Raw genomic sequence first — 26,169 nt, 5'->3', positions numbered from 1 at the left:
TGTTACTGCAGTTAACTAAAACCAAAGTGATAACTAAAAGTAAATGTGAAAAACCGTTACCGTTTTTGAATGTTTTTATGCAGACTTTGAACGTCTACAAGCCTGTGAGTCTGTGTCTTGCCTCTGACATTATGCCCTCCATTCAAGAATAATTAATAAAGACAAAAATTGAAACTAAACTAAAACTAAACATCTACAAAAAATAGAAATTTTAGAAAATAGAAAACAGACTAAAAACTAAACTGAATTCAAATCAAAAAGTTAAAAGGAAATAAATATAAAAGCTAAGAAGAAAATACAAAACACCCTCTGAATTGTTTTGAAACAATTTAGCTGCTGTCTGTGTTAATCTGTTGGAAAATGTGTGGTTAACCTTCAGTATGAAAATGTATTTATTGATAAATGTCCTGACTTCCAAATAGAGTGAAAGTAGGAGCAAAAATTTTAATGCCAAAAAGTATGCATGATATGATGAGCATCAAGGTGAGGACATCCTGAGCACACTTAACCTCGTATTCCTGACAGCATAGTGCAGTCATAAAACCATGTGTCCAGCAGATGGTCCTCTTACTCTGTTCTGTCTCTGTCTGACTGTCTCGGGTTGCATAGGAAATTTTGTACATATCAATCACTTTGGTTTCAGATTGCCTAATATTTAGTAAGAACATCAGTTTGACAAAATCAAAGAGGATGCTGAACATAAAACCCTGCTAACCCTGCATGCAGTTAAAAAACAAACCGTATTGCAGTAAATAACACACAAGTACCATCTATTTTTCTTTTAATGTAGCCATGCTTTCATATTGTTTATACCAAATTCTGCAATTCTCCAATCGTGTCTTGTGCAAATTTGGTGAAGCCCGTGTGAAATGTAGCTACAGTTTCCCGTTCTTAGGTAACAGGCGTGACATCCAGTGGGGTCTTCTTCTGTCGACATTGTTTGAGGTTCTCAGAGATGCTCTTCTACGCTAACTGTACGGGCAGATCATTTGCATTTCTGTTGCCTTTCACTCAAAGCAGTCTGGCTGTTTGCCTGTGACCTCTGTCATTAACAAGGCAATGCTACATTCAAAGCCACTTAAATCGCCTTTACTGCTGCCATCTGATTAGCTGACTAGATATTTGCATTTAAGCAGCTGAACAGGTTAATATATATTTGAGGTTTTTCTTTAAATAAAAAAATATAATCATCCACTAAAAGCTTTTTGTGTTGACTGTCACATGTATCTATCCATCCATTCGCTTCCGCTTATCCTTTCCAGGGTCGCTGGAGCCTATCCCAGCTGTCATAGGGCGAGAGGCGGGGTACACTCTGGATAGGTCGCCAGTCACACACAAAGACACAGACAACCATTCGTACTCACATTCACTCACAGATTCACACCTATGGGCAATTTAGATTAATCAATTAACCCATCCCCACTAACTGCATGTCTTTGGACTGTGGGAGGAAGCCAGAGTACCCGGGGAGAACATGCAAACTCCACACAGAAAGACCCCGGCCTGATGGTGGAATAGAATTCAGGACCTTCTTGCGGTGCGGCAACAGTGCTAACCACCGTGCCACCGTATTTATTTTAACCGTATATATTTTAGTTATAAAAGCCTAAAGCACATTTAAACAGCAGAATTTGAGCGCTTTAGAGTGCTTTAGAGACAGGCACATTTACATACCAGGTCTCCAAAGATTTCATTTTTAAATCCATAAAAAGCTGAAAGCTGTGTTTTGTGTTGAACTAATAATTATGGAAAGTAAAAGTCACAGTGATTTAAAACATGTTCAGAATTAGCAAATTGATGATGATTCATCTCATAAGTCCTGACACACTGCTCTCCCTTACATAAGCTGCCTTTTATAGGTTAAAGGTGTTGGTATCACTAGCCCCGTATTTACTTGGTATCACATTGAAATTAGCAGTATGGCACAGCACCACTGGCTTGCTTCTTGACGGATATTTCATTACATTAACACAATGCAAACAACCAGAAGCAAAATGTTTCATGCAAAGACTTTTATTTATGAACAGTCTGCAGTACTGTACAACAGCACAAACTTGTCTGTATTTCTGATCATTCTTAATGATCATAGCAAATATAGACAAATACTGTGCCTTCAAAAACAGTTCCCTTTTCACAATAATCTAAAAATACCTTGTTCTTTTTAAATATGTAGCTTAACTTTTGAAAATAAAATATACATTATATGAAATATAACAGTTGTTTATTGGATAGACTATATTGTACCAAATGCAATTATATGCAAATACACTTTCTCTCTGTGACTTCTTACGCATTACATGCACAAAAAAAGAGGAGGGGAAAAAAAGATGCAGCGCATACAAAAGAAGCTGTACATACCTCTGTATGAAAATAGAAAATATCAAAGCAAGATGTGCACCAATAGTCTAGATTATGTTACAAAGAACTCGCCGTACAAAAAGACCTACAGGAATGACCAGATAACACATTACCTGGAACACAGAGGTACGGGTACTGGGTTGTTTTAACACAACAAAGACAAAACCTTGTTTTTAATGCCCTGCCGATGAATTCAGGGTCAGAGCCACATCCGAGAAAGTCTAAAACCAGATCCCAAATACAACTGGATCAAAGAGTGACAGGGTCATACAAGCAAACCAGGAGTTACAGTTTTAGCTTGGAATTTTGCCATTAAACCCAGTGAGTGTTGATGTCCAATGCATAGCACAAAGTTTGGTTTGGTTTGTGTTTAAATTTCTTGTATTGCTACCCCATAAGTGACGTGAGTCTGAACCAAATTGCCAGTTATGCCCACAACTTACAAAGCATTGATATGTCAGTGTTAAATTATTGAACATGTACAGATACTGTGATTAGTATTCCAACATCAATGTTCTGTACAGCATCGATATTAAGCGTTTCTGGCTTAAAATCATTATTATTGCCAAAACACCTTCATACGTCTCCAATCTCATTTAAAATAAAATGGATTTGCGCATGTCCAGTTTAAATAAGCACACAGAAAAAGTTCTCCACAAAGACAGCGTGTACCAGGCACACTGCTACATAGCTACATCTATCATTTCCTGCAAAAAAAAGCACTTCTGAAGTCACACATAAGGTAGGGTGTGAGCAAAAACAGCAAAGACTCCACAAATTCCAGGAAAAAATATATGTGTTGAGATTTCTTTAGGAACAACATGAGGATTAACGAAAGACAGTCCCGGTACATGTCTCGACTGCTGATGCTGAGACTCGAGCGGGGAGGGTGTGAAAAGCGAATCCCTCCCAGTATAATCTCTGAGCATTTGCAGAGATTATCAGGTGCTCATAGGTAACATAAAGCCAATAATCTCAGCTGTGCAAATCTAACGCTTGTACCAAAAGGTAGAGCCTTTAAAGCAAATGAGATCAGTGCCTTGAAATAGAGACTTGCTTCTGAAATCATTTCACAAACACCCCAGCGTGTGACAACTGTATTGCTCTGAGTGAAGCTATTCAAGGACCACAGTGTTTCTCTATGCAATCCTCTCTCGGTACATTCTCTATCACACAAATATAAGAATAAAGAGCAAGGGCTTTCCTTACCGGTAATACACCCAAACACTACAATCCCCCCAAAAATCTACTCTTTCATAACATACATAAGAAAATATACATTTCTTCAGCAATTAAATGTCTTAAATTGTTGTTATTTTTTTTAATATTCTTAATAAAATCTTATAACTCTTTCTTATTTACATTTGGTTAGGTTAATACTGATTGTAATGCAATACTGTCGCCTTCACGTGTGTCTGTATGTTTTTTTCTGTTACATTTCTTTTGTTTGTTTGTTGAGCAGAAGCACTTTTACATTCATATTTCAACACCAGAGCTTGCTGAGAAAGCCCCGAGTGCAGACGGGAATAATGACATGCATTCCTCCAAAAGCAAAATAAGACAACTTCAAAAGGAGGAAGTCCTCTTGCTCGAGCAAATAAACTAGCTGAGAGGTGGAGAGAGTGGAAGGATGACAATGACGAGACTGAAAAAGGCCTGGAGAGTTGGCACCCAGCAGTGCCTTTATTTGGCTGTAAAAAAAAAAGAAAGAAAGAAAGAAACTCTTGCAGCACCGGGACAGTCAGTTCTGTGAGAAGTCATGTGTGACATTACTGGAGGGGTCACAGCTGACTGAGCCAAGAGGTGAGATGAAAGCCTTTGTTGCTGGAAAAAGCTGTTAACTTGACAAAGACTGATTTCCACAGTGGTGAAGGCAGTGGTCAGAGGTTACACCCTCTCCACTTGACTGGGGTCGTAAGAGTCTGATGAGAAAAGAGAAGGAAGAAAAGATGAGACAACGCCACCGAAAACAAGACATATCGGTATTATTTGCTCTCACCTCAGTGGACCTTAAAGGAATAGTTTGACATTTTGGGACTGTTATAGTGCGACTGTAACAAACACATTTATTCACGATTTCCTAAAGAGGAGTACGGTAATTGGAACTACGCAAGACACTTGTGAAATTTTGTAGGTGTCACTGACAAAATAATAACAGCCATGCTTGATGATTGTTGTGGGCCAAGAACTTGCTGCAGATTTATGCTTCAGGAGGAAATCTACGCCGTGACTTACGGCGTAACCGATCTCTGTAGAAACGTAACTGCGTGTTGGGTCGGTGCATCCTGCAACTACTGTAATTGGCCTGTTCATTGATTCCTCCTGTTTATTTCTGTCTACTTTTTAAATGTATCGGCCAGAGACCAACAACAATTACATCGTCTCAATATGAGGAAGAATAATCATAGCATCAATATAAGAACTTGTAATGTTAGGAAATTCTTGAGGGGAGATTTGTTTGCAATGAAAAAACAAAACACTGACCACAACAAAGAGCGGGACCCTCGGGAGGAAAATGACCTAGCATTTTATTTGTTTCTACAGGCTGGCACTGCATATAAAACACTGGGACACGAACACATGACAATTAACACATATTAAACCCAAACAAGCATAGATGACAGCAACAATGTCATTTATGGCTATGTCAGGCTACATCGCAGGGTCTACAAAGCCTCCCTAATGACTTATGTTAGTAGGCTAGTTCTTTCCAAGGCAGGTTAGCTATAGCAAAGCTCGATGTTTCTATGTATGTAAAACATGCTGTAAGCGTTATAGTGAGATATGAGATACACAAAGTATAAAGCTATAGCTATAAAACATCTTACAGGAAACAACTAGCCTGGCTTTGTTCAAATATAAAAAACAGTCTTAACATAACGGTGCAAACTTATGTCTTTCTGTGAACTCACATGCACTCCTGGCTACACTCTCGATGTGCTTAACTGCATCTTAACAGATATTTAATGGTTATAAAGCTTCTCTTCTAAATCTTTCCCCCAGCCATTAACAGTAACATAATCAGCAGAGTATGTACTTGTAAATGGTTAATAATCACATGTGTATAGTACACTGAGGGTGCTTTATTCAGGAGGGAAAATAGGCATAGGAAAAGGTTGAATCTAGCCACTGACTTGAACCCACCTGAAATAGAGAGCATTTCCTCATCCTCCATATCTGAGGGGCCACAGGTCCCAACGCTGTAGTTAAGTGGCAGCGTTATTTCTCTCTTGGGAACACTGCGAGGTTTAGGAAGCAGAGGAGGCTTCTGGAGCCTAGTGCGCTGCTTTGGTTTGGGTAACTTTCGCCCGCCGGTATCTTGAGTTGTCTCCGCTCTGCTGACCCCTGCTGCATTCAGTTCGTCTTCCACCTTATCTTTAGAGTTTTCATTGTCTTCCTCCACAATTTTCAAAACCACTTCTTCTTCTGGCTCTTCCTTTTTAACATCAGTTTCTACTTCTTTACTTCCTTCATGGTCTGCTGTTACCACAGTCTCAACATTAATCCCTTCAACCTCGTCTTCCTGTCTCGGCTCTTCCTTACACACCCCTTCATTCACTTCATTTGATCTGCAGTCTTCTTCAGAAACTTCCAACTTATCATGCTCACTTGGGTTTTTCTCCTCTTTTCCTTCTCTTGCCATTTCGTTCTCCTCCTTTTCTAATTGTTGCTCGACTACGTCTTCTTTTGTCTTCTCCTGAACTTCACATTCCTCTCTGTCTTCATTTATCTCTTGCGAGTACTCTTCTTCACCAGACCTGATGTCTTTGAGACTAAGGCGTCTTATTCGAGACACAGAGTCCAGTTCTTTCAGACGGGCCATTCTGTCTGTTGTTGACCTGTCCATACAAGTAGCAGATGAAACCGCGGTAGAGTTCAGCTTATCTTGCAGGGATTCGATTAGTTTGCATGCTCCACCTCGCCCCTTTTTCTCCCAACTGCAAATGCTCAAGGACAGCTTCTCATCGGGGCTGATGGGCAGAGACAGGGGAAGCTTACTTGGTGGGAATTCGGGCAGGTCTAATACTAACTGAGTCTCTGTATCGTCATTGTCTCTGCCATCACTGTGATCATTGCTGTGCTGTTGCCTGTTATCTTCTTCTTGTACTTGTTTATCCATACCTGATGGTGTCTCTTTGAACTCTTCTTGATCTGTACCTCGGACAACCAAGGACTCCTCTTTCACTTGCTCACACTCTCGTTTCACTTGCTGTGTGTCATCAGTTGGGCTTTGTCGTTCCTCAGCTGCAGTAGCTTCTGCATCATCCTGGCTGTCATCAGACTGCCTGTCAGCCACGCCTAAAGCTTCCACTGGAACGGCTATACCCAGGATCCGCGCCGCCCTCTGTTCGATGGACTCATTTTCCGGGATTCCTTTTGCGCATTTGACCTCGTACAGGTTGCTGAGATCCTCTGCACGTAAAGCATTGGCTTTCTCTTGAATCAATAAGTTCTCTAGGTGCTTATCTGCTATTGTTGACTCATTCTTGTAGGTCAGTGGCTTCGACATGGCATATCTCACATCGCCATCATCATCCTCAAACACAAAAGAAACCTCCCTGGTCAACCTTGTGATATGTGGTGAACTGTCTTTCTGGGGTGATTTGCTGCTTTCACTCCTGGTCCTGCAGATGGTTAAATTCACGTCTCCCCTTAATGGTGGAACATTGTTTGATTCAGCCTTTCTTTTTGCATTCCCCTCGGTTTCAAGTTCATTATTTGAGTTGTGCTCAGGGCTACACCTATATTTAAGAATTGCTGTCCTCGTGTCCCAGGAGGGCTCCATCGACTGAGTAAAATCTTTCTGATCCAGCGGTGAGGGGACTGAGAGTGAGCGCTGCACTGGCTCCCCGGGACCACCGGGAGTTTCAGTGTACACAGTTAACCCCACATCTTTCAATAAAGACTCTTGAGGGACTGGGATATCCTGTCTATAGTGGCGGTTAGACTCATTGTGAGGGGGTAGCGAGGACAAGTTGTCTCTGCAGTTTGAGTTTGTGTGAACTGAATGATCATTAGTAGCTGGTATGTTGTTGGCCTGTGATCTGGAAAAAAACCTCCTCATACTCATGGACTCTAGGTCAGCAGTAGATGCCAATGACTTTGATCTGACTTTTGTACTGTTGGGCTTTATATTGTGCAATGGTGGAAGACTGATTGCTTCCCTGCCTGGTTCTGGACCAGCAATAAAGTGTGCTCCTGCATTAAACCGAGCTAAACTCTTATTCATCCCATCAAGATCATCAATGCACTGAGCCACAATGGGCCTCTTGCTGATTGTGTCTTCCATTTCCTTATTGATGCTCTCCAGTTCACCAATAACATCACAGGGTCGTCGGTTCACTGGCTTTAGGAGAAACTGACCAAAGACGACTTGCTCTGCAGTCTCTGGGGTGCTGTTTTTTCTCGGAGATGATGGCTGCTCGTCTCCCTGATTTTGAACCTTGGGTGGAGAGGACAGGTCTTGCTGCGCGGGCTGAAGGGATAGCGGTTCTGTTGGGCTCAGGCTGAGGCGGGAAAAAGCGCTGTTGCTGGAGAGATGAAGGTTCTTCTGGCCTGCCATCGGATAGCCATAAGAGGAGCTGTTGTCTGTCACCACGCCAATATCCGTGGTTGTATTTGAGGCAGACTGAACAGGTCCCTGCCCACCCGGAGGGCTCTGGGGTTCTGGACTTTTTACCACTGTCAAAGGTGAGCCGGTCTGAGTTTCCTGATTACGGTACTGGTTTCCAGGCCAAGACCCAGCATAGCACAACTCTTTATCTTCATTGGCTTGAAGTGTCCAGGCATCTATTATCTCCTTCCTTAAAGGAGCTCTCTTGTAATTCCTCATTGAGGATGTGCTGCTGGTGTGAAAGCGAGAATAATGGGATTTAATAGGCATCTCGTTCACAGACTTGCTCCTAATATTGGGGCTCTCTTTGAGGCCTACAGCGAATGTCTCAGTGTTGGTGACGGTCAAGCTTGGTATTGTCTCATTGTTGTTCTGATCAGCTCCAAAGTCTTTGTTAATGTTAGTCGGTGTATGAACAGGGACAGACACAAGGCAGAAGATGGTCTCACTCACTCTTCTCTTGGTATTCCTATTGTTTTCTGGCCCTGAATCTGGGGCAATTTTCTTCACTTGGGTGATGGTTTCAGCAAAGACCTGGTCTGAGCTGGAGCCCTGACGAGAAGAAGATCTTGTTAACGGGGTTTGGAAGGCTGAAGAGGGCGAAGGAGGAGGGCGATGGTTTTTAGGATATCTGTTGTTGCAGTTTTGGTCAGGTGCTGGGAAGTTATCGACGGTCTGTTTGTGCAAATTGCTGTGCCACCTCTTATTGTCATTGTCAAAGTCGCTAGAAGATGTCTGGTTACCGTCATCGGCCAATTTGGCAGCGATGAAAGGCCCCAATGGCGGGGGCAAAAAGGCACTGTCGTCGGGTGCAGGTTCCGACACGGTGACGCTGGGAAGCTCGTTACGAATGTGGCGAATCTTATCAGCATCCGTCAAGGAGTTGCCACCCAGGGCTGAGGAAATATGGCGGATACGGGGATCATCAAAGGGGATATACTGGACCCCTCCACCAGGGTGCTCTTGGGTAGTATACACAGGGTAAAGTTGCTTCTGGCTCCTCTCTCTCTGGTGATCAGCCCACGGACCTACTTGATGTCTGGTGAACCAGTGAGACCCATCTGGAGCAACTTGAATGTGCTGGTACATCTCTCCTCTGTACCTACGAGTTAAAACAACAAAGTTAACCAATACGGAGATGAACATAAAAAAAAACAACCTACTGGCTTCAATATTAATTTGTGAATAATTACTAAACTATTACTACATAGCTTTGCTCCAGCTTTTGTATAGCAGGTCAGAATTATGCATCACAAGGTAAATTTATTTAATATTTACCAAGTACCACCAAAAGGACAGAAATTGAGCCTTTTGACAGAAATAAAAAAGATGGAATTATCTTCTGGGTGTGAAAAGTGATACAAGTGTATGAAACAGAAACAACCATTAGCGCCCTTGATTTATGACCTCAGTAAAGACTTAATGAGTTTTTGGTTGCTTGTTTCAAGTCTTATTAAACATATTATAACACTCATTTTGTAAATTATGGTCCCCATTGGAGTCACAGACAAGTTTAAATTGGAATATGCTCATTGGCTAACGACTTGTAATTGACAAGTTGTTAGCTAATGATTGCTCAGTTTCTCAGTAAGATACAACTCTCATGTGACAAGTCTAATTTTATGACCCCAAGTTTGTGACAGTAAAAATTATCAGTTGAAGGCTTCATATTTGGGCTTCCCTAACCAACAAATGACGTTAGAGTGGCTACCTGCTTTTAGTCTATGCATAAAATGCATGTCCTACTTAAGAAAAATATGTATAGGAAGTGGTATCAGATATTTCCTTCTGACATTTTTTTTCTTACAAAAATTATCGACACATTTCGTCATGCTTGTCTTCTGCTGTAGGGTACTTTACAGCGGGGAACATTACAGTAGGGAACATTAAAGCTTCTTATCATGTCCATACCTGTAGTCAACAGCAATTTCACCATATCCCCGCCGCCCTCCTCCCATTATAGGAGCTCTTTTATATGATGGGGGAGGGATGTATCCTGGAGGTCCAGAGTCCTGTGCAAAATAGTCCAGTTGGAGGTCACCTGGTCTTGATATGGGAATTGGCGTTCTGTCCCTGGACTGGGGAATGGTTGAGTCTCTGCCAGACAACACCTCACAGCTTCCCCTGATCTGCTGGTGCATCTCATAAGAGGGAGGTCTGGGGGGTCGGGTGAAGCGGGGCTTTGGTGTCATTGAGAGCTGGTTAGCGCTAGCTGGCCTGCCATTCTCTGGCCAGCGCGGTGCTCTGTAAAGATCATGGTGTAAGAATGGGTGGCCATTGACCCGTCTGTACAGGTCCTGACCAGATGAAGGTATTTCCACAAACTGCAGACTTTCAGGCTGTAGCATCCTGGGCAGGGACTGGGATTTGGCTTTGGTCCTCGGGTGGACTACCATCCCCTCTGGTGTCCTGGCATGGAGCCGTTGTTGCTCCTGTGTCCAGCGCTCGCCCTCACTTTGTGACAGCTGGCTGCCAAAGTTCACAGCTGGACGCCACTCATCTGTCCCCAGGCTCTGGCATTTCCTCTCAGTCGCCATCCTCCACTGATGGAGAGCAGCCTCCCTGTCTCTGGATCGGGCCTGAGCCTGGGCTTGGGCCTGGACTTGGGCCTGAGCGTGGGCCTGAGCTTGGGCTTGGGCCGCCCATCGCTGCCTCTCCTGAGCTGCCCTCTGACGCTCCTCGGCAGAGAGCTCTTGGCCTCTTGCTTGTTGAGGCCTGTCTGGTCTGCTGTAGCTCCCTGGTCCCCCTCCATGGGGATCTCGGAAGTCAGCATAATCCAGCAGCACAGTGAAGTCCTGGCCTCTCCTCCGCCAGTAGGACACATCTTTGGACTGAGACTGAGGACCTCTGGTGCTATCACAAAACCTGTGACGAAACACACAAAGGCATCCATATGCTTCAAGTGAAATGCTTGTCGAAGAAGAAACAACCCATAGCACAATAAAGATGAAACTGGATGAAGAACTGGGACAGAAATAACAGATGAAGAATAGAAATAGAAGTTCTATGAAATTCATAAAATTCCCTTATCTGTCAGTGAAATTGTTTAGATAAGAAAACAGGAGATACTTCTGAACACCAGAGACTACTTCCTGTTTAAACTGCCAACGCTGGAGAACCTGCAGTGAAGCCAAAGCTAATGATGTTAAAACTTTTTTATTCATTAAAAATATTTAAAATGCTATAGTTAGTAGTCTTAATGAGAGGTGTTTTAAAGGTAGAGGGTGTTATGTAGGGAAAAACCTCACACTGGCTTTAGCTAAGATCATATATATTATTTATAGAAAAACTAGTCCAATATTTAGGTACTAGGTAACCAAGATTTTAACTCTTTTTCTTCCCTCCTTTAAAGAAAGTGTCTCCCCAATATCTGGCTGTAGATGAAGTAGTTTAGTTATAGGGTAAGGCTCTCTTCATGATCCTTATCGTTATAGTTGATTTAGAGGTAGGCCAATGCAATACTGCATGACATACGCACTGAATAAATCTCAGTAAAGCTGGGCACTAAAAAGTAAAATATAAGTGATATAAGTAGCAAATTTTTATTCACAATTTGAAGAGATTCAATTTAAAAAAAAGGAGCACATTTCCCACTAGATGGAGACAAATGACTATGAGTAATAATGGAGTGTTTGGTAATTGTGATTTTCTATGGGGCATAATGAAGATGTTACACAATGACAAGCTGTGGCTGTTAGTCCCGGACGTCCTCCGAAGCAGATCAAAATGTCGAGGATGTTTCACTGACAGTCTTTCTACAGCACTGCTCATTAGTCCTTAATCTAAGACAATGGGCACGGTCTAAATGCAACGACGGCTTCTGCTGTATCTCTGTGAAGATGTTTGATGACAGACCCAACAGACAACAAGCCGCATTTGGTCCCTACATGCAGCGGGATTGTTTCAGCCTATTTGTGGAGTGACAGACTGACTGACAATGTAAACAAGACGCAAGCGCATGTGTAGTCCCCCTCGAGGCCGAGGCCGCCGAGCGTCCTTGACATTTCCATCCGTGATCATCACTGGTCACAGACGTTGGCTTGAAAGAGAAGGAGGGGAGGGGAGACTAGCCGTGGCAGTCTGCTAAATTTGAGGGCATCTTGTGTAAGATGAGTTAACATCATTAGGCTAATTTGGTCTAAGTAGCACTGCTGAGTGGAAGTGCCAATAAAGGCCCGTTCCTTATCTAAACCAAAGCTGCCAGGCAAAACAGATTTGCATGAGGAGGAAGAAAAGAGGGATGAGCAAACAACGGACTGAAATCGCAGAACATATGTCTTTGCGATTCCCTCATTCCCAGCAGAATGCTCTGATAGCACTGGCAGAGCAGCGACATGAAAATGCGGATTACTCATCTCAAAGAATAACACCAAAAATGAAAAACAAAGAAAAATGCCACAAACACAACTGCTGACATTATTCAAGGTCATTTGACTATTTCGAGATGCTCCGTCACTGACTGCTGGCTAAAAAGGATTATGGGGAATCATCCAAGCAAAATGTAAGGAAAAAGGGGGTTGGGGAAGAGATCTGACAAGCCTGTCTAATTGTGTGGACAAGGGAACAGCTGTATTGACTTTGTCTCAGTTACAGCACACTAACCCCCAGAACTGGTGTAAATAGGCAAACTAAACAATCCTGTTTTCAGGGGAAAAAACAGGCTGGCTGCAGCCTGGCGATATCTCCGGAAATATCATAGGTTTAACAGACCTTACCCGAGAGGGTTTCACTTGCATAACTACTCCAGACTAAGCTAAATATAGCCTATGATCCATATACATATTAAAAAAAACTATATGAATACTTTATAATTGATGAGATATGCATTATGTAAGCAGGTTTAATGCCTTTAAAACAAGAGGAAGCCAGTAAAGTATACTTGATATGTACAACCTGGCATACAGAAGGGGGTATTCTGACAAGCCTGGCAACCTAAGTGTGTGCGTAAGACTGGGCATGCTCAAATGGGGCACATAGGTTTGGCCAAAAGCTGTTTTGATTACAACTCCAAGGCCCCATGTGGCAGATTAGACTCCAGCACACATTATCCCTCCTCCCCTCACCCAAGACTTGATTGGAAAGAGGAGGCAAGAGGGAAATAGAGATGAAATGAGATGAAGTTACACACAGGGGAAAAACCGGCAGCGGTGTTAGTTCCATTGAATATGTACTGCAAAATCCCTGTGCAAAACTCTTTGATGACTTACGTCATTTTAGAAATCTCATCCAAGGAAACCACAACATCAAATGATAAACAGTCAGGACAAAAAGAATCAGTTCAGGGCATGCAGAAAGACATCTAGACAGCAGCACATCACGGGTCTGTAGCTTACCCACTGTCTGAGGTCAGCGACTCTCCCAAGGAGTGAGTGTCAGTTTGGCACCGGTTCTCGCCATCCCGTCTCGGCAGGCTCCTATCCCTGGACTCGTTGTTGTTGGGACAGCCCCCAGCATCGTATGCTTGGGGCTGCCTGGTTCCGCCACCATTCCCATAGGCCACTACGGGCCCTCTTTCATAGCCATTTACTGTCCTGGGGCCAGACCTGTTCTCTAGTATTTCATGGTGCTTGCTGTAGGATGGTGGTGAGGTTGAACGGGGTTGGTGGGATGAGGGAGCAGGGGCTGGGGTAGGGGTAGGGGTGGAGGACGTGGCATGCTTGGGCAGCTTATATCCATGAGAGATGAGGAGGTCCTCCACGCTGTACATGGTCGCATTTGTTAATGCTGGTGTGGTTTCGTTTTTCCTCTCTCTGCTTTTTTTTCTGAGAGAGAGGAAGGTAGGTCGGTTGTCAAGGCGTTTCTGCTTCTTCCCTACGTGCAGCGGCGGGATCACCGGCACAGCTGCGCAGCTGAGGCCATCACTGGGAAAAAAGAGAGAGAGAGGGGGACGGCATGAAGACACCAGAAGGAAGACAGAAAAAAAGAAGGTGACGATAAAACCATTATCCCCGCCACCCGTGTCCAGTTTTTGTTAGGGTTCCCGAGCTTTGTGAACATTTGAAGGCACAAAATGAAGAAAAAGAAAATGACCCCAAATTCTGAGTCGCTACGACGAAACCCAGCCCAGCCGCCTTCCCAACAGCCATTCCCTCCCACCTATCTTCTCCGGTCCCTCCTAGCAACAACCCTCTTTTCATTTCACTCAGACATCATCAGCACCGAACCGTCAATGCTCCAGAACTGATGGTGAACCGGGGCTACACGAACACCCTTAAAAACAAGCCGCAGTCGCATGTTCCTCAGCGGGAAGAGGAGTTTCAGGGGGCTGCTGGCGCTGCAGTGAAAATGCAAAATGTCACTGTTTACAGTAGGCTCTCTGCAGACTTCCATACAGTCACTGTAAGGTAGCTGTTAGCAGCCCCTTCCGCTGCTTCATGTTTTGCATCAATGAAGCAACTAGGGGATTGTATTCCTCTCTCTCTCTCTGCCCGCCTCCGCATCTTTTCTCTCCCCTGTCATCTCAAAAGTATTTTCTGGTTCTAGAAGAAGAGGACATGCTTTTAGACATGTGCCCTAAATAAATTTCCTAGTTGGGAGTAGTCGTTTGTGTACTCCTAAGCTCTGTACAAAAATCATTAGAATTTCATATGATGTCAGATTTTCAGTCTATGATTATCCTGGCAAAGGAAATTCAAATCCATCAAGCACAAAAGTGTGCTGTTTTTAGAGAAAAGCTACAACTTAATCTATCTTATTAGTTCAATTGTTATAGAAAAAAATTAAGCAGGGAAATTAAAAAAACACAGGGAATTGTTATGACATGACACCAACTTATGTGCACTACTTAATGTGACTTACTCACTGCTACATGTTCATCAAGGTTCATTGGGATTCAGTGCTCTGTTGCTGGTATATATAAATTACTTAAATTAATCTGTCTTCATGCTGTAAATGTTAAATAAACTCCAGTATATCTCTCTGTTACTGTCCTCTCTCCTACCCTGTGCAGAGCTACGCACCACGCAGTAAGCCTTATAGACGGTGCAGTATGTCGATAGCCCACATTACCCCACGTTTACTCGGTATGAGCATCACAACTGTAAGGCCAAACTGAAAAACCCCTGGCTGTATGGGTAAATTACAAATGGGACAGCCTCAAAACAGTGTGTATCAAAAAGTCTAATCAATCTTCAAAGAGCTTTGAAACACGTACCATTAGAAAAAGCAGATTCGTGAGTTTCACGTGTTTGCAGGTAGGTAGCATACCAACCTGCAATGACTCCAGACATGTTTGCATGGAAAACTTTATATTCAGCTTTGTATTTTAAAATTTACCGCCAGCTTCTCTGCCGAGTGAGCGAGTGATTCTTTCTGATACACCCTGAATAAAAAGTCTCCATATACTTGTAACCGGGTAACCAGGTAATACGCAAACAGAAAAAATACTGGTATCAGCTGTAGGCCAAATTTTTATTTTAAATATCAACATCAGCCCAAAATTTCACAACAGAAGCATCCCTCCTAAGTATAACAAATAAGCAGACGCTAATGATGCACAACATTTTTGCTAAAAACCAGTAAGGAAGCAACCCAGTAAGGAACTGCAGTGCTACATCCACTTTAGGCTAGCTAGACGAGCTCCCCCATAGAAGTACCATTCTCTGCAACCTTCTAAACAGGCAGCAGTGCGGGGACCCCCAGGGGAAGGTTGGATTTAACGTTTTAAGAATTGCTTTCTGCCCAGCAATCACTGTATCAGTATGATGGGCTGATGAAGAACTGAAATGATGATACCCAGTGTGCATCTGCTCGTGATGTAATGCCCTTGATGAAGTCATGTTTGCTGCCTTGTCAACAGGACAGATGCTGCTGCGGCCCACTCATTCAATACTTTCTGCTGGAACAGACTGCCAACAACCTGGCTGTCCTTAATAAGAAATGGCATACAGGAACAGCGCCGTGTGACTCGTTGCCAGAATCAAACGCCGTTCAGACGGTTTTAAGAGCCAATCACTTTATGATTGTTAAACGGCAGAGCCAAATTGCTTGTTTTCGCTTCTGAAATAGACGGCACTGCAGCCTTGCCGAAATGTATTCAGCTGCAAACACATTAGCATTTGTTTTGCTCCATAGAATTTGTTCAGCCATGATCGTCACAAAGAGATTAAAAAAAAATCCTTCTATAAAAGGAGTCCTGACTCAGAGGACAGCGTCACCACCCCTTCTCCCTCCTTCTTGTACCTGAACTGTAGGAGAGCCTACTAGGTGATTAACAGGATCCAAGACCGTGAAATGCTGCTTTCTTTGTATGTCTGGCCCCCTAATACGATTATATTTTTCATTTAAAACCTTAAACCTGTTAGTTTTGGAGGATTGACTCTTGGCTCTTACCCAGTTATTACTTTTATTGACTTTAACTCTTTCCATTTGTGTTTTAGGGTAATCTTCTCAAGAAGGAGCTGGGTTTGGAGTTTTAGCTACTTGTGAGCAAGGTCAGTGAAAACGGGCTGGCAGTTTGCTTCATTTGCTTTCAAGCGAGCAATGTGGACCTAGAACTTTAATTCAACTTAAGCTTGGTACAGCTGTTGCAGAAAAATCGCATAAATGCCAGTAAAATGCACGCTAAGATGTTAATATTTATGACAGCTTGTCACTCATGTGATGGGCCTTTTCTTCTGTGCTTTAAATTAAGAATAACCACCATGCCTCCCCGCAGCCTTGCAAAGGCCCGTATCAGAATCCGCAATCTGATTGGTATCAGTACCCTTTCCTTCCTGCAACTCAAGCCTATCCCTCCAACCAGGCAAAGGCTTAATTAATTAAAGCCTTAGGCCAAGGGCTAATATGATCATTCATTTTTTGCTATGATATCTGCATATCAACCAAGCTTAACTCAACATCCATATGCTCACTAATCTATCTTAATCCTCAATCTGAGGCTCTCGGTGTCAGCGCTAAATGAAGATTATCTGCATCCTCAGTAAAAGTGAGGATTTCCTACTGTAAAGTGAGCTGCATTCATTCAGTCCCTCTAACCGTCCCACCCCACCCCACCGTGTCACCAGCCCTGCTCCTTCCTTCCCTCCCATGATGGGCTCTGTTTAAATGCCACTAATTCTGTTACGCAATGGAATTACTGATTTTATGTCAAATAAAACCTTGGATTTGAGAACTGGTATGCAACAATGGGCAGCTTTCAACCCCCCAAAACACAACAACATTGTGTTTCACCACAATGCCTTCTTATGTGAAAAAGACATTGGTGTTGCAGCCTCTCGGATTTGGCAACTAGAAAAAAGGGCTGATCGGCTGTATTTTTAATGGCATGGCTCACTCACAGAGAGAAAATTAATGATATAGTTTATGGATAACATGTGCTGCTAAAGTAAGCTAAAAACAAGTGGAAACATATAGGGACTGGCATTCTCATACCACCCCTCATACTATAAACTACTACTGTAGCATCTTTTGTGAATGATAGAAGAGGTCAATTAACATACAGTTGGTGTCAGAAGTTCACATGCACTGAACATTTATTTGAAACGTTATTTTTCCAGGGTGGAATTATTGTGTAGTATACATCTTTAATGACTTTTATAAATAAGAATTGTGTGTGTGAACAAATTTGAATTTATTTTTGATTATCTCTCATTCGCAGGGTCAAAATTATAAATACAGGCTCAAACATACACAAACGCTGACTCACACAAAAAGCAGTGGTGCTGAAGGTTCTACAATGTCAAGTCCAAGGCTTGTTCACGTCTCATTGGTGATTATGATCAACTACAACTGGTAGTTTCTCTTTTTGCCAGCACTAAATGGATTGACCAGTGAGGCTGGATTGGATTGACTCAGTCAACAATGGGAAAGTCCATCGAAGGTTTGTTGGAGCCATTATTAAACAACTACTGATTCAGAGACCATCGGTTCAAACAATTGTACATAAGTACCAGTTATTTGGATGTCTCACCACTTTTCCAGGCGCTATACTGTCAACATCAGATGAGAGGAATGGTTGGGATGTTCAGAAACAATGCAGAAAAGCACTACAGCTCAAGCTTGCCTTTAAGTAGAAAACAGCAGCCACAGTAAAATAAGTTTTACATGAGAGCGTGCTGACTAAGAAAGAAACCGCTGCTCGAAAACCAAACCTTTCATGCTCAACTCAATTTTGCAGCTGCCACAAATGGTCAAGCCAAATGCCTTATAGAGAAAACTTTTATGGTCAAACGAGACGAAGATTGAGCTATTTGGCCACAAAGACGAGAGGTATGTTTGGAAGTATATCGGTGAGGCTTTCAAAAGTGAGATCAATGAACCAACTGTCAAGCTTGGTGGGGGAAGAATCATGCTCTGGGGCTGTTTTGCTGCCAGTTGTAGTGGTACATTGCACAGATTGGATGGAATAATGAAGAAAGACTAATTCCAAATACTTCACTTCAAATCAACAACTAGACAATTGAAACGTATTCACAACTAAGTCTTCCAATAAGACAATGATCCCCAAAACACACGAAAACTGGTTTTGGAAAGGATAAAGGAGGCTAACATTAAGCTTCTGGAAGAGCCTTCCCAAAGTCCGACTTCAACCTTATTAAAAATTTGTGGACTTCACTTAGGTTCATGCCAAGAAAGCAAAGTAATTTAAATGAACTATACCAATTCTGCCCAGAAAAGGGGCAAATATCCAGGCAAAATAATCCCAGAAGCATGCTGATGGTCGCCAAAAGTGCCTGGTCAAGGTGCAAATTCTAACTTGTTCATCTATTTCTTGATTTTTAAAGTCATTAAAGATGCACGATAAACAATCATTCCACCCAGTTCAAAGAAATCATTAAAAGACCAAATTATACTCATCACTGTAAAGAATTTCTATGATGAGAGGGTGTAAACTTCTGACCACAACTGTACACTGTTATTGAAAACAGGTAGGAGCATTATTCTTTTAGTTGAGTGTGTGGTGGCTACATTGGGGCGGACTGCAGGGGCATGACGGCTTGCAGGTTGACAGTTTGGTGTCAGCTCCTTATTCATGGCCTAGCTAAGATGGGGCGGGGAGGGAAGAAGAGAGGGCACACAATGCAGGACGGAGACCTAAATCAGGCCTTGAGGTGCACAGAACTGCAGCGTTAGAGGGTGTGACTAAGCACCCCGGGATGCACGGATTACAAACCTAGCACGGTAAAAATTAGCAGAATAATTCAATCTAAAAAAAATAAACTTTACAGACAGTTTGCAGTTGAAGTCTGAAGTAGAAAAACAGAAGACTTTTCACATTGTGCTCAAAACCCACTGAGTAACAGTGATTAAAGTTAACACAGATGTGTTAAAATAGCACATTCCTGTTTAAAATGAAGCACTACAGACAAAAACAAATCTGGATTTAACAGGCTCCAGCATAAAGGCACCACAACAAAAGAAATCTCAAACACCAGGGCCTGGAACCAAAAAAGACGATAAGCCCGCTTCCTAAAATATTCCACAAGAGCCGCACCTCTCCAGCACATTGTTCCCAGTCTCCTTGGAACTATAACAACTGACCCGTGTGGGTGTGTTTTTGGCAAGTGTTTGGGCTGCATCTGTTAGGAGTGTGCATGCACAGGGGCTTCTCAGAGATGACGGCCGAACACATTCGGCAAACAGCAACGCCGTGCAGATTGTTTATCTATGTGACATCACCATGTCCAGCAGAGGGGCCGTCTCTCTTCCTGAGGAAGTGCGTTGAGTGTGAGTGTGTGTGTGAGGGGGGGTGGACGGACGGAGCAGAGCCAGCAGTGTCGCAAGTGTTTCCAATCAGGCGCTCGGCAGGCTCCTGTTTGTCCCAGGGAAAGAAGTTTGGAGGCGTTTTATTTTTTGGGCTGAGGCCGGAGGAATAAACAGCCCAAACGAGCCTGAGGCCATATTTTACCCACAGTGACCCGCAATGTTCCCCACATCAGGTAGGAGTGTAACTCAGCAACATGAAGTGTGGGCATATTATCCGGGGAGCTACGTGCCCTCTGGGCACTTGCTATCCTTTGGGAAAATCCCACTGGGCTCAGCAGCCACTAGAGTTTAGGGCAATTATTATCTTCTGCAAAAAAAGAAGAAAAATTACAGCTAAAAATGAACAAGTAAAGAAATGCTTGAAAGCAAGAAGATTATTACAAAACAAGAGCTCTTCACGACATTGCAACCCATGTGCTCTTTCCACAATGTACACCCTCCTAACAGAGAGGGTAGCAACAGGCTGGGTGCTAGAGGTGGGCGGAGCCATCCAATTATCGATAGTATCAATATCAGCGCTGGTATGGGTATCGGATTAACACGAGCATGATACTTTGTTTCTATTCGCTAACTTCAGTACTCGCCCACTTAAATTCTTCTAAATTAATTATTTTTATGGAAAAGAAAAATAGAACTCAAACTATGAAAAATGTCTGAATCCCAGTGTGTTGTCATGTCTATTTTGTTTATAGCTTATAGCAGATTTAAAGAACAGAGGTTGGTCCAGTGTGCTTTAGAGACAGGCACATTTACATTCCGGGTCTCCAAAAGAACACTATTTCGGAAAATACATTTATTGGTCATTAAAACGTGTTTAGAATTTCCAAACTGATGATGATTCATGTCATAGGTCATGACACACTGTTCTCCCCTACTTAAGATGCCTTTAGAAGTTAAAAGTATCAGTATCGGCATCATGCAATACCGGCCCTGTATTTAGTTGGTATTGGATTGCAGTCTCGCACAGCACTACTGGGTGTGTTTACCCCAAGTCAATTATCTCACAAAGGAAAGGTTTTGCCAAAAAAAGCACAAAAAAACCCCCCAACCACTAGCATTATTTTGTTTAGCATATCCCATGGCAACAGTTGTTTTTGCTTTTGTGAATGGCAGCTCGCAGACAATAGCATGTGGACCGCTAAGATATTCCTGCTGCATTGCCGCGCTCCAAAACTTATTACAGTCAAACTCCGCTGGCAGAAAAATCAAAGGCAGGATGGGATGGAGAAGGGGAGTAGGAGGTTGGGAGAAAGGAGGGAGGACCAGGGGGAGGGTGGTGTTTTTGCTCCACCATATTCCAACGCATCGGTGGTATGGTTCTGATTCATTTCAGACGGTCAAGAAGTAGTCCAGCCAAACATTTGTTCAACCAAAAGACAACGTTCAACAACACTGGCTCAGGCACAAGAACAGCACAGCTGATGGCTCATTAATGTACGAGGCAAGTCGAAAGGCGCTGGTGATGTGACGGTTATTATGTCAGCGGACTCATTTTCCATTGTGCAGTGAGGCTTAGCGCAGTTCAGCTCAAATGCAGTGATTTGACATCACGAGATTCTCCTCGTCTGAACGCATCCAACAGTGGTATGCAAAGGGAGATCCATGCCAGAGTCAGGAAATGCTCATAATTTCATATGTGAGGAAAGAAGAGGAAAAAATAAGGATTTTATGCACGTTAATCCAGAAGGCTACACAGCAGGCTTCACCTGCACTGAGCTATTCCCAACTCATACTCATTCTAAGCCTTGCCAAACTGGCTTCATGGTAATTAGTGTCTGTCAATGTCCGGAGCTTGCTAGAGATGACAGTGGTTTGGTTTATCAGCCAGCAACACAGTGATCAAAGGGTTAGCATGCTCTGGCTTTCTGCTAATCAGATGTGGACTGTGCATGGCTCCTGCTCAGCATCACAGAGGGAGAGGTAGCGAGCAGTCCTGCATAAACAGAATCATCAGGAAAGTTTAAGCACATTGCGTGCGTGTCACATTTTAAGACAGCTGATAGAATTGTGTTGACAGGTGACTGTGATGCACATCACAGGTGGGATGAAAAAGGCTCTCCCACACAAACGGAAACAGGAGTGCTGTCACTGGTAAATGTGGAAAACTGCTATGTAAACACATGAAAATGAACAGTCAGGGTTATCTCAAGGGCTTCATTGGCATAAAACTGACACAGAGAAATCACAAAGCAGACACAATCTCAGGCCATCTGCCAAACATATGGGCATTCACCGGCTAGCAGCCAGAACTTAGCAATACTTCTCTCTCTCTCTCTCTCTATATATATATATATATATATATATATATATATAGAGAGAGAGAGAGAGAGAGAGAGAGAGAGAGAGAGAGAGTGCGCTTTCCAGATCATTTCATGCCTCTGATTCTCGCTCTGAGAGGCGTGCTGGCAGATGTCAGTATAGCTTTCACATGTTTCATGCAGGCTTCATCCACCAGCCTCCTTCCCCTCCCGCCTGCGTCACCTCTGCTCTGACATCACATGTGACATCAGGCGAGACCTCAGAGGGGATCCCTGTAGCCGGGCAAACATTAGATGGCTTTCAAAGGCTTCAGCTGCAGCCACCCAATAGCAGAAAAAAAAAGAAACAATAATTTTCTTGGCCTATAAAAGACGCTGGAGACCGACTGAGAGAGAGAGGGCAGAACTTGCTACTGTTAACGACACCACAAACAATCACACACACACTTACAGACGCACACATACATACAGACAAGATTACTGAAAGAGAAGTTTGGATCAGTCCTGAGAGTTGAACTGCTACGACTCACTTCATAGCTGTGGAGGGCTCCTTCCAGTTTTGCTGACCAAACCTTTCCTCTCACTGCTGGAGGGAATTAATGAGCTGCTTCCCTTCTTAATGCACTCCCTATCCCCCCCCCACCCCTCCATTCCACACACACATACACACACCCTCCTCAGGGCATCTATAAAAGCCTCGCGTTCCCACACCATCTCAAATCTCAAGGATGTGCAAAAGACCTACCACATAACACTCATGCACCCACGCACGCAGCCTTTTCTTTTTTTTTTTTGCAGTGTTTTGGCTTCTTATCTACAAATCCTGACACACTCTGAGGTCCAGGAAATGTCTTTTGCTGACATTTACTAACAGCTTTCGATGGAAACTCACTGACCTAAGAAAGACCTTGGCAAAAAAGAACAGATCACCCCTGCATAATGTTAATTAGCAGTTTGACAGCTGAAGTCAGGTCAGCTTAAATATGAGCGATTGGTGCGATAAATGCACCGTAATAACTAAACTGTAACAAAATCCTGAACTTGGACTGGTCAGGTAAAACAGTCTTGGCAATCTGGCCCCTAGAGGTCTCTAAGTGACAGGAGGAATTTATGTGAAAGCCATTCTAAAATTAAAGCGGCAGAGCCATCGCAAACACTGTGACATAATTTAAGATGTATGGTTAAGAGGCAAAACACAGGCCAGTGTTTTATACTTATCTAGCCTTGTGGGCTATTTAATGGATTTACTCAATGAAAAACATTTAAGATCAACATCAAACAGTGGACCCCAAATCGTGTTATTTCCCAGTCAAAGTGACAGCAGGGTGGCTGTTTTGACAGCGCGTTTCTGCGGAGGTTATAAGGCAGTGCGTGCAGGAAGCCTGCACGGTGGGAAGGAGAAGAGAGGTCAAGCAGCAGCGGCAGCCACCATCATGCAAACACGCTGCAGGTGTGACAAAGTGACAACAAGCAAACATCAAAGCCGCCTAAACTTGACAGACCATTTGTCAGAGGCTCATTGCGCCTGGCTTCCGTCGCAATTTGGCGCTCATCGTACGTACGACGGGCACCGAGAGCTACACGCGTTACCGGACCCGAGTGCTGTCACCGTGCTGTTCTCAGAAAATGATTGACGGGCTCGGCAGGATGCTGCTAGCCCCTCTGGTTCTGGTGCAGATTACTGTGTGCCGTAGCATTACTAGCCTAGCCCAGAAACGCGCAGTTTTACAGAGAAGAAAATTCAGCTTGTTTGGGGTTTAGTCATGTGAGCAACACACGAGTAGACGTTATAACATGACTTGAGACCTTACATGGATGAGTGGAACTCCTGGGCTGATTTCGGCGATCCACTATGCTGTCATCTAATGGTAGCTCCGTTTTGTAAGTCGGGCTAATCACTAGGAAGGGGATACCAGCAGGGCGAAATTAGAGAAAAAGCAATTCTACAAGTTACAATTGCATATAAGTGACAGTTGTTTGGAGTAACGCGGGATGCCTCCCGAGCACCAGCCATGGCCTGCAGCGTTTTCGCTCAAGTCTTTAATTAGTGCTCCGGGCGATGGAAATGTCCGCGCGCGTGCTAGGACATTAAAAACTGCGTAATTTGGACGGAGTTTGGCCTCTGTTCCCCCAGCACGCGCGCAGAACGGCACATAGCGCGGCTAACGCTAGCCGGACTAGCTCCGTGAGCAGTCTTTAACCTTCAGCTGATAGGAGCGCGTCCGCAAACTGTGGCAGCCGCCACCGCAGACGCTCCAAGTTAAAAAAATAAATAAATAAATAAGGAGCTCCATCCTCCCACTCCTTCACCTTCTAATGCCATATCCTCGAGGTGGCCCGGCCGTTTGTCCCGAACCTCCTATTCCACCAGAGGAGGCAGACAGAGCGCCGAGGCAGCTGGATCAAGTTGAGGGAGCGCTGGAAATGTTGAGGGCAGAGCAGATGCGACTCTCAGCCGCTGTCTACTGCCTCACAGCAGCAGCAGCAGCAGCAGCTCGCCTCCACAGCTGCCGCATGTGTTGTCAAAAAAATAGAAATCACAAAAAAATAAAAAGAAATAAAGAAAAAGCCACAACCAACAACGACCCCTGAGTCCAAAAGAATGCCTGGATGAAAGGCGCCCTGTGTCGCTCCACTTTTACCTGTGAAATGCGTCGTTGCGTTGCCGCCTAGTCCCCGGCGCTCACCCGTGCCGCTGCTCTGGACGGACTGAGCTGGGATCTGCTGAGGGAACAGCCCCTCTTCTCCACCAGCGCCGAGGAAACATCCCTCTTCTCTAGCAGGGAGGCAGCTGGAGACTGCTGAGCAGTAAGGTCACTTCACACTTAGGGTTTCAGGAGAAAAATAAAAGTGAATTCTCTTTTAAAGCTAAACCTATCCATGCACATTAAACGTCACTGTGTCAGCCTCTGAAGGCGACTTGCAAACAGAAATATATGTGAGTTGACGAGCAACTCCATAAACTACAGGGGCGTTTCCAGGACTTATTTGATGAGGGGGAGGGGGGCATAGGGGGAACCAAGAAGAAGCGGGGAGGTTACAGGAAGCAGCTTTTATGGCATTATTTTTGTGCCACTATTCTGAGCGCACGTAAAAATAAAAATAAAATGAGCGCATGTAAAAAAAATTGCAGGTGCAAGTGTTGCATTTTGAGGAGAAATTTATTTTGAGCGAAGAAAAGCTAAATTTGAGTGAACAAAATTCATTGCTGCCTGCAAAAAATGTACACACACACAATAGCAGCCCCTCTCGCTCAGTTTTTGCATTTGCGCTTGCTCGCAATGTGTTGCTCACGCTCTCAACATTTCTGCCCGTGCGCTCAACTCTTTCTGTACACCGTTATATTTGTGCCACAAAATCAGCCAATCACAGACTTGGATGCAAAAAAATCGGATTGGCTGTTTTGGTCTCCAGTCAGCTCGAAATGATGAAATGCAATATCCCAGAATCCATTTTGTCCGAAACTCAAACGAGGCAGTGGCGGAGGAATACAGAGTGGCAGAGTTTGAAATATTACTCTTTCTGGGTCACAAAATAAACTTTTAAGATATTTTCATGCGAGAATGGTGCTGTGTAAACTTCTAATATCTGCTCGATTTATAAATACATCACATATTTGCATAAGTGCTCTAACGTTTTCGGAGCGCGCACGGACAGAAATGTTGAGAGCGCAAGCAACACATTGCGAGCGAGCGCAAATACAAAAACTGAGCGACAGGGGCTGCTATTGTGTGTGTGTATGGATAATAGCAAACACTGAAATGCATTTTTTGCAGGCAGCAATGAATTTTGTTCACTCAAATTTAGCTTTTCTTCGCTCAAAATAAATTTCGCCTCAAAATGCAACACTTGCACCTGCAATTTCTTTTTATGTGCGCTCAATTTTTTTTAACGTGCTCTCAGAATAGTGGCACAAAGATAGCGCCATAGCTTTTGATCGGAAATAAATAGTGTAGAAACTTGGCTCTCTGTTACCCTCATACAAATGGTATTACATAAAAAGCAGCTGTGCATGAAAGCCTGGCAATTAAGTACTGAATAATTAATACCATATAGTCATACTACTAATACTTTTGATTTTTTTTAAGTTTAATTCAATTTTATATAGCACCAAATGACAACAACATTCCCATCAAGGCTCTTTATATTGTAAACTAAAGACCCTACAATACTTAAGAGAAAACTCCAACGATGACCCCTTGTGAGTGAGCACTTGGTGACAGTGGGAAGGAA

At 43.5% G+C, this 26,169-nt stretch overlaps 1 protein-coding gene across 3 annotated transcripts; it reads right to left on the bottom strand.

Moving 5' to 3' along the window:
- Window positions 1–1,997: 1,997 nt before the first annotated feature.
- jcada (junctional cadherin 5 associated a) lies at window positions 1,998–24,917 on the bottom strand. Of its 3 annotated transcripts, none has more exons than XM_082546927.1 (5): window positions 24,579–24,917; window positions 13,306–13,833; window positions 9,884–10,837; window positions 5,503–9,074; window positions 1,998–4,280 (listed from the first exon to the last, which is right to left on the bottom strand). In XM_082546927.1, the coding sequence occupies exons 2-5, from the start codon at window positions 13,677–13,679 to the stop codon at window positions 4,246–4,248; spliced, it is 4,935 nt and encodes a 1,644-aa protein (XP_082403053.1). In that variant the 5' UTR covers window positions 13,680–13,833; window positions 24,579–24,917; the 3' UTR covers window positions 1,998–4,245. The 3 variants fall into 3 exon arrangements, with proteins under 3 accessions (XP_082403053.1, XP_082403054.1, XP_082403055.1); XM_082546928.1 differs by lacking the exon at window positions 24,579–24,917 and adding an exon at window positions 24,247–24,572; XM_082546929.1 differs by lacking the exon at window positions 24,579–24,917 and adding an exon at window positions 23,748–24,102.
- Between the last annotated feature and the right edge of the window lie 1,252 nt (window positions 24,918–26,169).

The sequence above is a fragment of the Aulonocara stuartgranti genome (assembly GCF_965226115.1).
Source record: "Aulonocara stuartgranti genome assembly, chromosome: 9".
NCBI classification, from domain to species: domain Eukaryota; kingdom Metazoa; phylum Chordata; class Actinopteri; order Cichliformes; family Cichlidae; genus Aulonocara; species Aulonocara stuartgranti.
The sequence above is the reverse complement of the archived record's forward strand: the minus strand, read 5'-3'. Positions and strand labels throughout refer to the sequence as shown.

Excerpts from the sequence above, each read along its gene's own strand:
- jcada (XM_082546927.1), bottom strand. The coding sequence starts at position 13,679 with ATGTACAGCGTGGAGGACCTCCTCATCTCTCATGGATATAAGCTGCCC. Across the intron at positions 10,838-13,305 it reads TCGCTGACCTCAGACAGTGG|GTTTTGTGATAGCACCAGAG; the intron begins GTAAGCTACAGA and ends GTTTCGTCACAG. Across the intron at positions 9,075-9,883 it reads GAAATTGCTGTTGACTACAG|GTACAGAGGAGAGATGTACC; the intron begins GTATGGACATGA and ends TTTAACTCGTAG.